This window comes from Monodon monoceros, unplaced genomic scaffold, assembly GCF_005190385.1.
Source record: "Monodon monoceros isolate NGI ecotype Baffin Bay Population unplaced genomic scaffold, NGI_Narwhal_1 Super_Scaffold_20, whole genome shotgun sequence".
NCBI classification, from domain to species: domain Eukaryota; kingdom Metazoa; phylum Chordata; class Mammalia; order Artiodactyla; family Monodontidae; genus Monodon; species Monodon monoceros.
Genome location: NW_021703777.1, coordinates 56,454,932 through 56,474,706, shown reverse-complemented (window position 1 = coordinate 56,474,706; position 19,775 = coordinate 56,454,932). Strand labels below are relative to the sequence as shown.

The 19,775-nt window shown below is 31.8% G+C and overlaps 1 protein-coding gene across 4 annotated transcripts in view; it reads left to right on the top strand.

Moving 5' to 3' along the window:
- Window positions 1–19,775, top strand: part of ADGRL3 (adhesion G protein-coupled receptor L3) — an 865,234-nt gene that overhangs the window by 832,180 nt on the left and 13,279 nt on the right. For all 4 annotated transcript variants that reach the window (XM_029235469.1, XM_029235470.1, XM_029235468.1 and 1 more), the window contains 2 exons: window positions 378–503; window positions 7,130–7,226. In XM_029235469.1, the coding sequence (XP_029091302.1) occupies window positions 378–503; window positions 7,130–7,226 (223 nt within the window). The remainder of the gene's footprint in view (window positions 1–377; window positions 504–7,129; window positions 7,227–19,775) is intronic.

Sequence of the window (19,775 nt, the reverse complement as noted above, 5' to 3'; positions counted from 1 at the left end):
TAGTGAGGAAGTTAGAGAGAAGAGGGAATGGAGAAAGAGTTAGATAGGCTACTTCATATCAAATCTATGAAGCTAAAAGTAGTGTCTTGAAGAGTCTTAAGTTTTTGTTTTTCCAACTGAGACTGTATCATTATAGTGTGATTGGATATATGTGTGTTTGTGTGTTTTAAAAGGCTCCAATTATGCAAAATTTCAATCTTGACAGTATGAATATTATTTTATATTGTGAAAAATGTATAAAATATATGCCGAACAGACTTTTTTATATCTGTAGGGCAAAAAAATTTTATATTAATTATCTAAAATAAAACACATGCATTTTATATTTCCTAGCTGAAATGAATTACTTGCTAACAGAAATTAATATTTTTGGCTAGGTACGAAAAGAGTATGGGAAATGTCTGCGAACACATTGTTGTAGTGGCAAAAGTACAGAGAGCTCCATTGGCTCAGGGAAAACATCTGGTTCTCGAACTCCTGGGCGGTACTCCACAGGCTCACAGGTAAACAATATTTGTTAACTAAAATGAAATATATCTTACTTATCTTCTGTTATGGGTTGCTATCCTTTCTTGATGAGATCTATTTTCTATCCCAAGTATTTAACATATCAAATTTGTTGTTTTGTTTTAGTGTGTCTCAAATGAAAATGGTTATGACAGAAATTTAAGAAACCAAATTGCAAAAAAAGTGAAGTTTAGGGTCTAAGTTTGCATAATAATTCATGATTTCAGATTATTCCCAGTTGAATGAATATAGAAGGTAAGGAAAGGAATTTTGCATTTCACCCAAAATTCTAAGAAAGTAATATTTTACATAGATATATGATTCTTGAGTTAATTACTTCACTTAACTAGTGTAATAATTCTTTATCATATACTGTATTTACTTATTAGATGGTATGTTTAATAAAAACAGTTCTAACTCATACCATATTGTATGCTGGTAAATCAAAGGGCAATTCAGGTAGTGAAGAATACCATAATAGCATCATTGACTTAACTGATCTAAGTGCTACTCCCATCAGTCCAGCATTAAATATAGTAGCTGCATTATCCCTCATCAAGGAAATTTTAAACTTTTAGGTAACCTGTCTGCCATTTTTCCTAGGCCACAATGTCAGCCCAAAGATTATTACGTAGAAAGTTCAGCAACTCTAGGATGACTAAAATGAGCCAGTCAAATAAAAGACATATGTGGGTCGTGCATGAATGAGTTTGGGTTCCAACTAGCATACTAATATTTTTAAGATTGTATGGTTCAGTGGGAAAAACAATCATTTTTTTCAGTGTTGTTAATAGCAATTTTCTGAAGAAGACTTGAATTTTAATTCCTAAATAAAGTTATAAATCAATAACATTTTTTTAACTCAGCTCAACCTATAAATCTATTTTTTTAACTTGGTAATTTTATATATAATATAAAAAAGAACACTTCATTTGTTCTTTGACTAATTTCCAATCAGCTTGTAAATTTAATCCATTAAATTCACCTAAACAATTCCATTCATATGCTTAGAAAATTAAATATCCTCATAACCTTTAAATATCATTTACAAATCTAATATATCTGATTCTCTCAAACACATTCACTGTCAGACTGGACTGTCGTACACACCTAACTAGCACTTGAAAAACTCTATAAACCAAAGATAATGAACAATATTGTTGGAAATAAACACTTTCTCACACTAAAGGAGTTCTCTTTTATCTTACAAATAAAACTACATATCTAATATCAATCTAATATTTCCAACTAAAAATTTTAAAACTAACCTGTAACTGTCAAACCTATCAGACTATCTCAACACTTAACAAGCACTAATTATCATAATGATCATGAAACTTATTCCTACATATAATATACAGCTATTAATAATTTGAATTTATTTTATTATTTCTATGCCTTACTGAGGTTGCAAAATTGTAAATTAGGGGAAGCAAATGTTCCAAGTTAGGTGGACTGAGATTTCTTAGTCTAGGACTACTAAATTTGTCAGTTAGAAATCTGAAGTTTCACATAAGAGTTGGGGCATACCTGGATGATGCTTCCAGCGTGACCTCCTTGTAATCCATTCCTTTATTTTCAACCTGATAATGCTTAACTCTCTTTTTTGTAACAATCTTTTCCACAGCTTTTAAATTGCCGAGATTCTATGTCATTTAACTTGATTTGTTTGTGCATACTTCTCATAAAACCGAATGCATCAACCATTATCCCGTAGTTATTTTATTGACATATGCCCTTAATGAAACAATACTTTGGAGCTTCATTTATTATGTTAAAACAGAGTTGTGCAGTGTTTAGCATTACTTCTAAGCTACATGATAGGGCAGTGCAGCTTAATAGAATAACCATAAACTTGGTGGGTGGGGAGACCTTGGTTTGAATTTCACTAGCCTTGCCATGTACCTACCAGCTGTGACACAAAACAAGTTATTAAATCTCACTGACCCTCAGTTTTTTCATAAGTAAAGTGGTTTCTGATTTCTTATGTTGTTAGGAAGATCAAGCTAATGTATACCAAACACAACATACTGTACATGCTCAATAAACTGGAGCAGGTACCACTTACTAGTGTCATTATTGCAGACTATAATTTCAGGTATATATTTTAAAGCTGTGTCATTTTTTTCACTTTTACAGTTATAACATCACAATTCTAATAGTGGGAACAAAAACCCAATATTAGGTTTTTGTATTATGCTTAATATAATACTAATTCTGATTAACTACAACAATCCAACCCTACATAAAATGATAGTCACTTAAATCTAGTCTGTTTAGGTAAAAATAATAAATATTTCATATTAACTGTGAACTTCCATGAGCAAAGTCTAAAACAGTCACTGATATTAAGGTAAACTTTTGGGAGTATAGATGCCTTTTTCCACATCAGAGAACTTCTAAAATCACAATTGTTATATTTTTTTTGAGAAACATTGAGTTTCTCTTTAAATGCCAAGCAGTCTTGTAAGCTCTGGTGATAAAATGGTTCAAAGACAAATAACTTTCCCCATGATCTGGAGCTTTCCTTCTAATTGTAAAAGGCAGAAAATTTATTAACAAATAAACCAACAGGGAATATCAGATTATGAGAGCTGGTGGATAACCAAATATGGCTATATGATACAGAAAGTCCAGGTAGTTACTTAGATTAAGTGCTAGGCAAAGACTCTTTGGGGAAATGACAGGAAGGGAGTTCAGGGAAAGAGAATTCCGGTGAGAGAACATCAAATACAAAGCCCTTTAGGTGGGTGAGACCTTGCAACTTTGGGAATAAGAAGAATGTCATTGGCTAAAGTGGTGAGAGAGTGAGTAGGAGATGAAGTCAAAGAAGGCTGGAGACAGATCCTTAGGTACTTTAAGAGTATGGGAGTTCACATTTTATTTTGATTACTTTAGAAAGGTAATGGGATCATTTAGAAAAGGCAGTGACAAGAAATCATCCACATGTAATAAAGATCATGTGGCTACTATGTAGGTAATGAAAGAGTGTGACTGGCAAGACTAAAAATTAAAAATCCTCTCCACCTGTTGATCCCCTGGTGCTAATCACTTATAAAAAGGTGGTAATATCCATAATCACACACAAACATATATTCACAGAGATGTGTATAGGATTGGTATGTATGTGTATTTTTAAAAACTATGAGCTGAAGTATTGTCCTTTCCACTTTGACCTTCCATTAATTGTTCTGTCATTTATCTTTCATTTGTTTTACTGACTTTGTAAATGTATTTACTTTTGTTACATAATATTTGAAACATAAAAAAAATATGTGGCATATATTAAATTGTGAAGCATAGTATAATAAAATCAATACCCGTGAACTCACCAACCAACTTAGGAAACAATATTTTCCATATGTTTTTCCCTTGTTGAAACCTCTCCCTAACCAATCCCTATGCCTCCCTACCAGAGACAGCTACTAGCTTCTGTTCTTCATTTCCTTGACTTTTCTAATAATTTCTTCACCTCCAGAAAAGATGTTGTTTACTTCACCTTTTTAAAATCTTTCTTTAAAATGGTACCTTATTGTGTGTAGTCTTCTGTGACTTGCTTTATTCACTGCCATATTCTAAGGCTTGTCCTGGTTCGTTCCATGAACATTTAAGTGTTGGCTCTGTGCCACATACTGTATACTTTTCTTCTGCCTGCAATACTTTACCCTTTTCTCCGTTTCTTTTTCAGAAATTATTTGATATAATGTAGTGAGTTGTTAATCTCCTAGATCAGGATTCAAATACTGGTTATGCCATTTATTTGGTCTGTGATATTGGACATGTGAACCTCTAAACCTCAATTTTGTAATGAATAAGAGAGTGAATACATGAAAAATACATAGCATAAAACCTAGAACATAGAAAGAATTGAAATATTTAAATATTATATTTATAATACATATTTTATGTATATACACATATAATAATCACTGTGTACCAGGCATTATTTCAGGTGTGTGATATATCACTGAACAAAAAAAGGCAAAATTTTTGTTTTTCTTTTTATCTTTGGGCCACGCTGCGCTGCTTGCAGGATCTTAGTTCCCCGACCAGGGATTGAACCTGGACCCTCGGCAGGGAAAGTATGGAGTCCTAACCACTCGACCGCCACGGAATTCCCAAAATTTCTGTTTTTCTAGAGCCTCAAACCTAATGCAGACATTGGACATTAATTATTGGACATTAAATATAAGAAAAAGCTATATTATAATAATATTGTAGAAGATGGTAATGCTATGGGGGCAGAAATTGCAGAGTTGGGTGGGTGCAATACAGTTCTAAATAGGGTGATCAAGTTAGGTCTCTTTCAGGAGCGAAAGTTGAAGAGGTGAAAGGTTTATCCATACCAGTATCTGAGGAAGGAGCACTCCAGACAGAAGAAATAATCATACAAAACCTAAGGCAGGGGCTTCCCTGGTGGCGCAGTGGTTGAGAGTCCGCCTGCTAATTGATGCAGGGGACACGGGTTCGTGCCCCAGTCCGGGAAGATCCCACATGCCGCGGAGCGGCTGGGCCCGTGAGCCGTGGCCGCTGAGCCTGCGCGTCCGGAGCCTGTGCTCCGCAATGGGAGAGGCCACAACAGTGAGAGGCCTGCGTACGGCAAAAAAAAACCCCAAAAAAACCTAAGGCAGAATTGTGCTTGGTGTGTTAATGAATGGCAGGGGAACAGGTGTGGCTAGCCCAGGTAGGGGAGACTAACGAAAATAATAATAGAAGATAATGAGGGCAGCTCAAATAAATGTCACCTAACAATGATCATAATTCCATCAACTCTCAGCTGAGATGTCACTTCTTCAGTGCAATGTTCTCAGATTTCCTAAACATGTTCTCTTGTTACGTGCACTTAAAAATTATTTCAATTAAGCAGTATAAAAAACATTAAAAAAGCATGCAAAATATAAGCGTATGGCACGGTGATTTATTACCCTTCCCCAGACCAAATATTAGAATATTGAGAGTGCCTCAGAAACCATTTGAACCCTTCTTAATCATTCACCTCAAAACATAGTCACTATCTTAACTTTTAACAGTACTTTTTGTTTTGCATGTGTTTGATACTTATCCACATGAAATCATCCAATACATATTCTTTTATGTTTTCCTCCTTTCCTTGGACATCTATGTTGCTTTAGGAGGCTATGTTGCTCTTTTGTTTTCATCGCTGTATATTGTTATATAACTTATTCACTCATTCTACCATTGATAATCATTTGGACTGTTCAGTTTTCAGCTATAAGTAATGCTTCTATGGAGATTTGTGGGCACATTGTACTTTTGCATTTATTTTTGTTAATTTACATTTGATTAGTCTGTCACTTACTAGTCTAGCAACTCCATGAAGGCAAAGATGTTTGTGTTTGCCTTTCCCCTTTGTATTTCCTAGATTAGTATTCGGCATGCAGTAGAGGGTAATTAATATTTTTAATTAGTTAACTAATAAAACAAATGTGAGAGATTTGTTCTCAGTATTTCAGCTTGAAGTTTTGAAGTATTTTTCAATAGAAACATTTTTCAAGTGCAGGTTTTACTGCACCAGTTTTCTTATTGTACTTTTATTAGTTTTGCTGTATGTGTATGTGTATGTATGTATTTGCTGACCTATATAACAATATAGACATTTCTAAAAGATAAACATATCCCAATATTCATAAAACCAATTGTCTAGTATTTTAAGATTAGGTACTCCTGTTATTCAAGGAATTCAAATATATTTGGAACATAACCCATTTGTGAGCTTGATTTCACCATTAGTACTAGTAATAGTTCTAAGAAGTTTTTCATCCTTGGAAAAGCTTCTGAAAATATTTTGTTTCCTGCTCACAAGATTGTTAATACTTTTTGATCCCTAACTCAAATAAAGTAGCAAAGCAGTAAACCAGAAAAAAGTCCCCCCTCAATGGAAAAATATTACACTGCTTTCTTGAATTATCAGACACTTGGAAAATTGAATTTGAGAATATATATAATGATGTAAGAATGTTCAGTTCTCTATAAAACTTCCTACTGTCTAGAAATGAATAAAGATGAATCGACTTCCTTTATCTCCTTCAAAAGAAAGAAAAGTTGAGATAGTATGTAACTTGTAAAATTACATTGGTCTTACAAAATTTATGGAAAATGTTAAGTTTAGTAACATTTTAATATACTCTGTTCTTTTCTTACCAAACTGTTTCTTCTTGCAAGATTCTGAATTCATAAGTAAATCTTTTGTTAATAAAACTTACAAATTAATGCATATTTAAATATCCCATTCCCATAAAAGTTACAATGAAAATAATTTGTTTTACCTTAGAAATTTAAATTATTAAATTCTGTCTAGAGTACATTTCTATGTATCTTCATGTTTAAATTGGTATAGTATGTTACATTTATTCCTTTTAAATAGTTATAATTATTTCTGGCATAGGCATTTTAGAATACACTTAATGAGAACCAATTATTATCATCAATTTAGTTCCTGATGTTCTTATGCTACTGTACTACAAGCATGTAGAAGTTGTATATTTGCCAGATGCCAGAAATATAAGCCTCATATAACTGTAATAGAAACAAAAAAGAACAATATGTGTGAAAATTCACAGTGTGGTGAGCGCATTTCCTTTTTTTCCTTTCCCTCATCCAGAGCCGAATTCGTAGGATGTGGAATGACACGGTCCGAAAGCAGTCAGAGTCTTCCTTCATTACCGGAGATATAAACAGTTCAGCGTCACTCAACAGAGGTAATTAGAAATAATTTTTCATATTCACTCTTTTTTGTGATTACTTTAAGAAGTTCTTAAATGCATTGCTTTATTTGCAACTTCTGGACCTTGTTCCATGTGATAGGAATATTGCAAGGATATAAAACCTGGTTGAGTGTAGTAGTATGTTCCATTATTCATAAACCTTTTTGTTTTTTCAATCCAGAATTTTCAGGAGATCTTTTCTGAAAGTAAGTTAAAAAGTGAGAAACTTCTTTCTCTAGTCATCTGCCACTGTTATAAACTGGTGAGCTGTCAGGCCTCATTGGAAGCAGTGAAAATGGGCAATTATGTGGCTATATAGTCTGCTAAACATCATAGAGTTCCACATTACCCCACGTATAGAGCAATTTCATAGTCTTTGTGGAAGTAAAATTATACTCTCTAACACATACTTAAGGCAACCTGTGTATTTGGGGAAAAATCCCACCTAATCTTAATATCAAAAAGATGTGTCCAGATAATATTGGCTATTTAAAGATACAGAAGAAAAAACCCACTATATATAAATCTTATATATATATAAAAAGATTTTTTTGGTGTGTATATGCTTCTGGTTAAAATGCTTCTGGGGTATCATTTTGATTTTGAAAATGAAGTTCCCTTAATCTACTATTTTGTTTGTGGTTGATCTTTTTATTGCCTCTGTCTCTCTCTTTCTCCCTCTTCTCCCCCTCCCCACTGTGTGTGTGTGTGTGTGTGTGATTAAATTGACTGCAGTAAAAATGAGTAGATATAATGTTTGTGGAGAGCTAGAGTACACTACAGTCTGTACAGGGAAATCTTTAGAATACACTTTTATCTGGGGGGTGGCACTTCTATGAGCACATTCTAATTGCACTGTCCTAAAAGAGACAATTTTTAATGCATATATTCAGTGGTTATTTTTATGATTGACATTGTTATTTTTTTTAGCCTCTAAGCTAGAATTATTTGTTTGTTTTAAACCTGTTTCTGAGAGCTTTCTGTTATATTAAATGCTACTTAGAAACAATTTAATAATTATGGTTTACGATTAAGAAAGATTCAGATGCTGGTGCTGTTAATTACTTTTACTCAAGTAAGTTGCATCTTATTTATATAAAAGAAGTTACAACAAGTAGTGTCTAAGTTGAATTTGATATAGGGATTCATTCATATTATATTTAATTTGGATTGATTTACATACTTTTATTTGTGGTAGTGATATAGTTAACTATAAGCTAGTAATGATATTAAATTTTCTACATCACTTTTGCTTAAGTTAAAACAGTGAGTGCAAATATTCCTCCAAATCTGAAGAAAATACATTAAAATAAAACAATTACCTTCTTTTATTTTGTTTCATTTTTAGTTTATTTTACATAATATCTCTTAAGTATTCTTCTCATTTTAAGTTTAGTTTTACTGGTTAGTTTGTGAAAATTTAAATATGAATACTTTTAACTTTCTGACATACTTCCTAAACCACAGAGAACAGATTACTTACACATGCCTCCAAAGTTTAGGAACAAATTTGCTTTCATAGTGACAGATTTTTCTTTTTACTTTAAATAATACATAGAAATAATACATAAAAAATTTACGGTATGTTCCTTTAAGAAAACTATCCTTATTGATAAGATTTATTATTAGAAGTATCTTGCATCTAACGGTCACAGCAGCCATAGGATGTGTCATTTAAACAAAAGATGAGATTTAATTTTAATGTTGCACTGTTTATTTGCCTACTGTGAAGACAGATAAAATATGTAAAATAACTATTTGGTTTAGCATTATGATCTAAATTTATGTAAAGATAATAAGGTATGCAGCTTTATTAAAAATTATTTTAAATGAATAATTTTTATGACCTTGATTTTTAAGGTCAATCACATTATATAACATTGCTGTGCCCTTTTTAGTTCCTTCTCAGAAAGTTCAACTTGTAATATGTGCTATGAGGATGACTAGGTCAATTTGAAATATATTTATAGAAAATAATATTTTATATTGTCTGATTATATGTTTAAATCTGTTTTTAAAATCTTTAGCTCTAAAAGATAGTTCTTAAAGTTATTGAAGAAAGGGTATAAAATTTCTTGTGACATCCAATAAGTTACTTTGATGATGGCTTTGGGGAGGGGGTTAAATTGAATTTATGACTTGTATGTTCATGCAGTGATCTTTTCCTTCAGGATATATATTCTTCCTTTCACTCAGTGACTTTAATGGTGGTAGACATCGTAGTAATCTTCCTGATCTCCTATATTAATTTCCTAGTTCCCCTAGTCAGAAACTCCTCATTTTATTCTCATCTCATTATTTTTTATCTTAGATGAGTGCAGTATTTTAAAATTTTATTTCTTCATATTATATCTCTGAAGCTAGTCTTTAACTTCCTTCTTTAATCTTGTCTTATTTCCCAGGGTCCTATCCTCCCTGCATTCAGGCGTGTGTATCATATTTAGGTAGGTGACATCCAAGATTCACCTTTCCAGATAAACAGTTCAGTCACCTCAGCAACATAATTATTCACATCTATTTATTCAAAAAATTATATTCCCTATTATTAAAATAAAATGTTAGGCACTGCATTTTTACATCTTCATCTACAGTATTCCAACTTCCCATTCATTCTTAGTTTCTTACAGCTGCAATTTTTTTTTTAAATTCCAACTCCATTTTCCTTTCTTTCTAACAGATATATTAAATCTCTTATGTTTGCTTTTAGAGTACTTCTGACCTTTGAAAACTACAAGAAGTTGTCTAAAAATTAGTCCTATTTTCACTTCAGGTTTTCTTTCCTATTCATAACCACTGCTCAATTCATCAAAAGAATAATTATTTTAAAATTCTGTACGTCTTATCACCTATTCTTCCAAACAAGAATCCATCAGTATCATCTTTGGGATTCATTAAGAATAAAGCATCTACCATGCAGTGCAGAAATCTTTCTCAGTGGTTTTTATTTTTTCAAATCATCTCTAATATTCTGTTCTTGAACCAGCTTGTTACATCCTATGTATCAGTTTACCTGTCCAGATTTCCCAATGTGATAAATTTGATTACTATTGGGATTTTACTCCTTGTAATCAAGCAAGACCTTGGAACATTTGTTGATAATTTTCAATTTATGTAATCATTCTTATATATTCTCTTTGGGATTTTGTTATTTGATCACCTCATCTCTTTAAAAACTTTCATTACATTGCCCTTTGAATATATTTATGAAAATGTTTTCCAGGTGTTCTCTATACATTTTCAAAAATTTTTCTTCTGCTGACTTGTTTGCTACAATGCTACACACCCATACGAAGCCAGAATTTCTTGAGGGCAATACCCAATACTCCAGGGTTACCATCAAGTTAACTTCACCGATGCCGCTGTACACACAGGTAGAAGGAGCTTTTTGAGAGCCCTAAGGTGATGGTTGATTACAGAGAGTTTCAAGGAAATTTAACTCTTATCCAAACCCAAGTTTCACAAACCCCACAGGAGGGTTTATTCATTTGTTCATTTAAACATATACAATTTGCACATACCTCAAAGTCAGTCCTCAATCCCCAAGCTCCTCCCAGGCCAATAGAACTCTAATCCAAATTTCTGGTAGCTCTAAGTTCCTGATAGTAGTAGAAACGATTTGCAGCTAAGGTAATCTTTTTCACCTGTATCCCCTACCCACAATCTCTGCTAGCCAAACAGCATTCTGAGCGATTTAGATTAACAATACCTATAAAACTTGAGTTTGATCCAAAAATGAAGCATTTGGCGAGAAATTTCTCTGGTAGTTCAATTAATTGTTAAACATTTCCACTCTTTCTGTAGATTTATGTGGACATTGGAATTTTTCTGAAATGAGATTTTACTAGGCTTTATCATCATGAATAATATAATTGCATTTCCCACTTTCTTTTTTTTAATAAGTTGAATTGACATCAGAAATTTCAGTTTAAAATCAAGGTTTGCTAGGTAGCTGCTACCAATATGGTATTGCTATATGAATTACCAAAAGGTGGCCCCCCTCCCAGCTGTGGATTGCAAAAATGTGCCGCATCTGAGTGGTAGAATTAGCAAAACGGCATTTCTCCTTCTGCAACAATGACTTGGCCTGTATTGTGGGGTTTTATTTCCCCTACCTCCCATTCTCCATCTTATCAACCTCCCATACAAGTTAATGCAATATAGATTTTTATTCATGGAGATCTGACCAGTAAAGCTATATTTATTTAAGTCATATTTAAGTGTTATATGGCAGAAGAGTGTCTAATCTGTAGTTGTTTTTTGCATAGAAGTTTTGAGTAAGGAGTTTTAACCCAGTGACTTTGCGTAAATTGCTTAACTTCTCAGTGTCTATGTAATAGGGATATAAACAGTACCCACTTCAGAGGGACTCTGAGAGGACTGAGTTAATATGTGTTAATTGCTTACAACATGCCAGGGACATAATAAGTGCTGTTATTATTCTATTCAGAAGTTCACTTATATTTTCTAACAAATGAAAACTGGTCCTTGCCAGTGCTCTCAAGAATGTTATTAAAATTCATCATTCACTACCAAAGGTTTCTTTTCCTTTGTATTTTCTAATAATAGGTGGAAGGAATTAAGTGGTTACCTGAATGTCAAGTAAAAGAAATAATTTACCTAAAATGGTGCTCCCCTTGATGCTAACAAAAGGAAATAAACTCATAAAACTGAATTATCTCTTTTAAATTAGAAATTAAATGCAAATTACATCTGCATAGTTGTACTTTCCATTTTTGATTTGTAACTATATTTTAGCAATGAGGAAATAAAGGTACAATATTTCTTCTCCCTACCTTAGATAATGATATAAACAAGCACTGCCTTCTGTTTCCTCCAAGCCCTCCTACCCTTCAGAGGTTTAGAGAACACTAGTTAGACAGTCCTGCTAAATAACCAGTTATGTAGCAGAGTAGGGATGTGACTCATTCCCTTTTTAAACTCATATCTTCTCAGAGCCTGTATTGTCTTTCCCAGGAGGCTGGTCACTGGCACGGATGAAGCTTCACAATAAATCACCTGCTGTCTCATTAATATTCAGGCTACTAAACATATTTTGTTTTTATGTTTTTAAAGAAAAATACAAATGAAAAGGTATAAGTGGTGTTCACCGCGATTAATGATTTCTATAAATTAAAGCTACTAGGGTGAACACGCAAACTCATTCACTCCATTTTATTACTGTTAGTAAATATAATTTGGCTTATATGCCTAAAGTGTCATATTGCCCCAAAGCCTTGCTGTTTTGAAGGATTATAAAATCATTTGTTATAAATATTAACCAGATTCTGATATAATCTGACATTTGTCAAATTTGCAGAAACAGTTAATCATATGCCTAAGAGTACTTCTTGCATAGCTAAGAAATCAGACTAGGCTATATAACAAATTATTTTTTGTTTTGAGAAAGTATTACAATGATATGAGCACAAATATAATGTGTCCCATGGCATGGAGAAATTTTTCATTTGACATTCGCCATTATATTTATATCTAGTATTTTTTGACCTTTATATTCTTGATTGTAAATGAGGCAACAGTGATTTCTGTGTTAATTTCTTTCCTTTGTACGTGTCCTCTATAATCAGAAAATGTACAATAAAATAAGGATATCTTCTGTTTCAGGAAAATCAGTTTAATATACAAAAGCAAAATAGGTACAGATTTTAAAAAGTGAGTTGCTGCATCAAATAGATAATTAAACAATACTACTAATACCCTGATTCCTAATTCTAGGAGACCAAATAACTTTCAGAATGAACTTTTCATTGTAAAATGGAATATATTAAATATTGATCTCTAGTCAATCTGGGGCAAATGTTCTTTCTATAAATTGTTAGCAGGAACTGAAAAAGAAAAACTTTTAAAATGCTTGCCCAGTGAGTCCTTCTTATGTTTTGTTCTTAACTTTGTCTCTTTGTTCGGAATCCTTGAAATCATCCAGCCTCTCACAGTCAACTACGCAATATTAAAAATGGTTTTATTATTATTATTATAGTTTTCAAAGATCCCTTCACAAAGGCTTATTTATGTAGAGTAGATTTCTCATTTTTATGATTTATTATCTTACTGCCTTTATATATAGTTAACAGTATCTCTTACCTCTTTGTTATAAATCAGACAAGCCACAGTGGGTTACCTTGATAACTTCTAAATATGGTGCTATAGAACATTTCCAAATGGTTTTAAAATATTACTGTTTTGTATAAGTTGCTGAGGATGTAATTTTTTTTAGAAAACAGTATCTTTTTTGAGAACTAAATGTGAATACTACAACTTATCTTCAAAAATTAGTGGTATTCTTTTCTCTGATAGAACACAATGTGCCTCTTTATACTCTTGGTGAAGTTGGGATTTCTCCTTTAGTGTGTGTAACTATCACTTACCTGTTTTACACTGTTCATTATTTATTATCCATTATCTTTATATCCATGAAGAACCTGGGTTTTCTGGCAATTTGTCCAAAATCACATGGCTAATAAAGAACACAATCTAGATTCCAAACGAGGGCTTTCTGACCACACAGCCCTACTTACAATAATAAAAATGTTCGTTATTTTCTTATGATGACAGTTTTACATGAAGCTTGCTGAAGACTAGAATTAAGTTTCCAAGAATGTATTTCAGAATGATTTTTATCACCTCATGGAAATAAGATATTCTTAAAGCACAATTATTCACATCTTTATTTCTTAATTTCCTTGATGTACTATTCATTTCTTTCCACTTTATTTTGTTATAAGTGCAATTCTTTAGAGTGGATTCATTCATCCTATTTACTTAGGGAAGGAGAAGCTTTAAAATATTGTGAATATATGGGGAGATGGATTGACCAATAACATTTTTTTACAAAACTATTTGATATCAAATATGCTGAATTACTATACATAACTGTTCAGTTGTAGGATTTAGATTGCAAGAATTTTATAATCACTCTTTTCTCCTGGAAGTTCTCAAATACCAAAAATCTCAAGATATTTTATTAGTAGAATCCTTTTATCTTTAATTTTTAATTTCTTATATTTCAGTAAAAGGATAAATATTTTGGTCAGAGCAAAGACTGTGTTTAAAAAATCTGTTAAATAGCTTCTGCCTATAATCATTTAGTAATAGAACCAAAGATATAAACTTTCCCAAATCTCCGTACTCCTGAATTTGATGTTCCTTGAAACTGTGTCCTCTGTCAGGGCAATATAATAATGCCTAGAACAGATAGGAAATTTATTTGAGTTGACTTCAAATAGGTAGTGATAATGTTATAAATTAAACTTCTTATTACTTTTATGTGCTAATTCCAGTTTTTAAAAAACTATGAAATGCCTTATAATTCAAATTTTAAAAGCAAAAAAAACTGGACTGTACCTCTCATCTGGAAAAATATTCCTACTGTATTATAAGCATAAAATTGTGATGCTATAAATGTGGTATATAATAACCAAAGTTAACTAAAAGTCATCACTTGTTCAGATTTTTTTTTCTAAGAAATAGATTATATTAACCTATATCTGCTATTTGAAAGTGAATAGAAGTTAGTTCATTTACATGAAAAATTAAAATATGGAAATGGGATATATGTTTAGCATAAGAAGGTCTTAGAAAAAAAGACACTTAAATACCAATAATTGTGTATTATCCAAGATAGCCCCTGTTTATTGCACACTGAGGCTTGCACTTTATATAGTTCAGCCTTATATACTGCATGCCATTTAAAAATAAGTGTTTATGTGATAGGCTTTCCTATAATCTTCATAATAGACTTTCCTCATAGTTTATTATTATAAGGAATGTGGGTGCTTTAAAAACTAAAATAAGTTACCCATCACATTCGTAGATAGTAATTTATAACCCCAGAAAATCACTGGAGAACTAAGAAAGATTTAAGAGGATATACAGATTGAAGGAAGACAGTTAGTCTTGATGTAGAAAAATAGAAATAATATGTTTCCTGAAACAGTCTCAGTCTAAACACAACAGAGCTGGTTGTGATTATATGACAAAATAAACCTCTGAACAACATAATCAAGAATCTCTTTATTCATAGATATCTTGTTTTAATTCATATCTACTTTTCTCTCACATACTTTTTTTCAAATAAATTTCCAAATATAAAATTCAGGTTTTAGCTGGTATAGACTTTCTGCATACGAGTTTGTAAAATTTGTACAATATAAGAAAGTATACCAATAGAGGGCAGAGAAGTATATGAAGAGTCATATTTTCTTCAAATTGGTAAATTATTTTATATTGTTAAATAGTTATACTTTCCTTTGTTCTGAGGTTTGTTTTATTCAGCAAAACTTCACAAGCAGTGTGAATTTACAAATAAAATGTAAAGCAGTGTGTGATTTACAAATAAACACAGCTGTGGGAATGACTACATTCTTACTAGAAAGAAATGGAATTTACTGCTATTTTACCTGTGGCTAAGCATACTTGACCCATTATCTTTGGGCTCAGTATTCTTTGTTTTGAGTACTATGCCAATGTATTGAAAATGTCCAAGTTAAAAGCACACAGAAATACATGACTTTGACCACAGAAAATGAGTTTTAGAGATGAATGACTGAGTGGTATAGCTTCATCATTTCTACTTGCAAATCAGCCACTCCCTATACTGTAAAGCAAAGATTCGTCAAGAATTATGATTTCTAAGCCTACCACTGTTGTCTAGAGCAGTCAGAAAACATAAGAGCTCTGAGAAGCTTCTTTTTCAATAAAAAACAATAATGAGTATCTAATGGTATCAGTTTCTCCATTGCAGCACAACCGGGTTGTGTTGAATTTCAGGGCAAAAAAAAAAATGTATATACATAAAGTAATACTTTAAAGCTTTTAGAAGAAAATATACTTTAGATTTTAGGTTAAAGGAGTTCTTGAAAACAAAGATCATAAATTATAAGAAAAAGACAGATAAGAGTCCTATCTCAAAATTTAAACAGTACTCAAAACAGGTGAGCTACTGGAAGGAGGTGTAAACAATACATATAAAAAACAAAATGTTAATGCATATATTGTATCAATAAATAATCAATAAATAAAATTCAACAACCTAATATGTATGTGGGCAAAAGATAAGAACAGGCAATTCACAGAATAAGAAACCTTTACAACCAATAAATATATGAAAAATTATTCCATCTGTCTGGTTATCAGGAAAATGCAAAGTATAACAGTAATATGAGATACTTCATACTCTATCAAATTGGCAAAATGTCAGCCTGACAATACCATGTCCTAGCAAGAATTTAAGATATATACACTGCTTATGGGAAGTGTGAATTGATACATACATATTTGACAGCATTGTGGCAATATGTTGTAAAATGAAAATGTGGACCACATATGACCCAGGAATTTTACTTCTAAATGTTTATTGTAGAAAAACCCATGTATCTGATGAAGAAGACATGTATAAAGCCAATTAGTGCAAAATAAGGGAGAACAGAATACGTAATTTCTAGGGTTCCCAACTCTAAAGCTTTGAATTTACATATTGAAATAGAGGCAACACCTCTACATTCAGAATATTTCATTTTATACTGAACTAACAATGACCCGATCTGTACTCTGGAGAAGACATGTCATTGAAATCCATATTAATAGATTCCCAGTGAATGAATTAGCTATTAAAAGAAACTGAAGTATCCCTGAACCATTTGAAAGAAATTTAATAGGCAGGTTGATTAAAATTTAATAGCTAACTTGTTGGCTATTAAAAGTGCACAGTGTGATAAATCAAGATGTCAGCTCTTCAATTTATGACTTTAGAAAAAAATGATGAAAAAGATTTTGGCTTTCAATAAAGCATTTCTTTGACACTTTGTAATTTTATTAATTGTTTGAATAAAAACAGTAAAAAATATAAAATTATGGTTTCTATGGCTTTAAAACTTGTATAACTTTTAGGGATAGTATGCAGATTATTTTAACTTTGTTTATTATTATAAACAACTTGGTCTTGATTAATATGGCTGTCTCTATTTTATAAAGTAGCCCTTTAAAATTGAACTAATCATTGCTTACACTGGCTTTCTGTAGATTGCATGTGTGCTGATATTGTTTTGTTATATAGAAAAGCAAAAAATAGGAAACAAAATATTTAAAATAGAAAATGCCTATTGAATCAGTTCTCCACAGTTCTAGAAGTCTCTTTTATCTATTTACTTTTATTTTTGTTTGTTTATTTATGTTATGTGAATTAATATGTGAATATGAAAATAAAATAATTGAACATTACAGAAAAGCATACTATAAAAAAGTAATGCACTCCTATAAGGCTCCTAATAAAATTTTGTTGAAACATATTTTTGGGAGAGGGTGCTAAAAAATGTTTGAAAATCGCTGATATAAATATGTTTAAGAAAAACTATCAGAGTCATGTGTGACCTTGAATAAATCTCTGGACCTGCGTTTCTTTACATATTGAGCAATGATACTAGATTAGATAAGATTAAAATCTTATTCCATTGTAAATTCTGGATTATAACCTTTCTCCATTATGTTATACTGCAATTGATTAGGTGATACTTACATACATAAGATATATTTTGGGTATTCTGAATCATTTTTTCCAGTTTTCTTGTTTATATTAGAGGTCACTCGCCAAAGAAAGAGACATGCCTTTTTTCCTGTATACCTCTTTTCTTAAATATTGAAAAGGAAGTGAAAGCCTCAGAACCCTTTCACCGGAAAGAAGTGCAGGCATGTGTGTGCACAACGGAGCACACAAACATACACCAAAAGCATTTTACATACAATTTTAAGGGTTTCACAACTTCATAGATACCATCTCCTGGTGAAAGATTCCTTGCCTTACACTGAAGTTAGTATTCTAATTCTATAGAAAATACCATCATTAGTGAAATTATTTTTACTTGTTACAAAATGAAGTCTCTGCTTTGGGCCAAAATTAATGTGGCCCAAAACAAAACAAAACCCAAGCACAAAGCTGAAAACAAAAGCACAAAGTCATCACTCAGTAGTAACTCTGCTGTGTGTATAACTCTGACTTGTATGCATCAGTCGATATATATAATGAAAATGACTTCATAAAAGAAAAATATGTCAAACCAAAGGAGAGAGAACCATGAGGGAATTAAGTGGAGGATGAGGTACATTAAGAAAGAAAGAATCATCCAGGTAAAGCTATTTTATTGAAATAAAACAGAACATTTACCATGTTACATGTTTACACATAAAAATTTGAAAATTGATGTATATTGGTATGTGACTATTAGAGAATGGTTGTAATTCATTTGGTTCATTAGATCACCGAGGTCTTAATTTATAAAACTTTGCCCATTCAATATGATAAAATAAGAATGTAACTACATTTTTTAAAAAATGAAGTGTGAGGGGCGAGCAGAGTGATAGTTCAAGTTATTTTCAGAGCTTTTCAGTATACTTTTGTTAGCCTGCTGTCAAGAAGAAACGTTGTTTGAATTATGTTTCTGAATGATATAATATAGATTCAAGTGAGATCCAACTGTCACCTTGTTTCAGATCTGTTCTTCACTTCACAGTTTCAAAGCAGGCAGATCTGCCTTGGAGTTTCAGTCCTCAATTACATGTTCACATTGAACTGGCCTAGGCAGTGCTGTCATTCAGGGCCTCCCAATGTCAAAACACCTATTTTATGTTCATAAGGAAAGAAATGTAGCAGTTTTGTGGTAAAAACTACACATTTGAAAAGTGTACTCATTATTCCATTCAAATTTCACTCATTTAAAAACTTTTATATCAAAAACATCAGTCTTCAGGTATAAAGTTAAAAGAAAAACAAACTCTTCTTAAAATGATTATCTGTGATTTTAAACTTAGTCTTTTTTCAGTAACTTATTGTCTTACAAAAAAATCATCAGAAAAACTTCCCTAAGTTTTTCAGTGTGGAATATGAAAATCCTCTTTTGCTTTCTATCATGCTTTCACCAGAAATAAAGATTTTGTGCTTGGTCTTCTGTCGATAGCCTTGTTAATGATTCACATATGTTGAAATTCAATGTTAATTCCTTTTCCATGGTTTTATGAAAGAGCTGACCCTTGTTTCTGATAGCAAATATGCAGGTATGACTAGACTGTAGCCAGGATTTAAGGACTCAGAGAATTAAAGAACAGCTATTTTTCACAGCCACCTTGAGCTGTTTTACCCTATTTTAGCTTTTTTGAGTCATGGCAGGTTGTACTGTTTTTTTCCCCTCTAATTTATATCTTCAGTTAGTATTCAGGTAGCATTTTCTATTTCCAAATAATTATATGAATGTTTATCTTTGCTTTAAAAGTTTCAGTATTATGGCCACTGGTGTAGTATTAGAAGGAAATAAATCACATTAGAAATTAGACAAATGGCACTCTTTAAAAATTTACTCAAAATATAAAACTACTCATAATTGATAAAATGACTTGTTTTAGTTTTCATATTTTCAGGATGCCATGGATTTCACATAAATTTTTTCTTTAATTAAGGAAATATTTATTGTGCTCTAAGAACTAACCTAGACATGCGGTATAGAGCAGTGAAAAAACAAAAACCCTATGTATTCCCTGTTT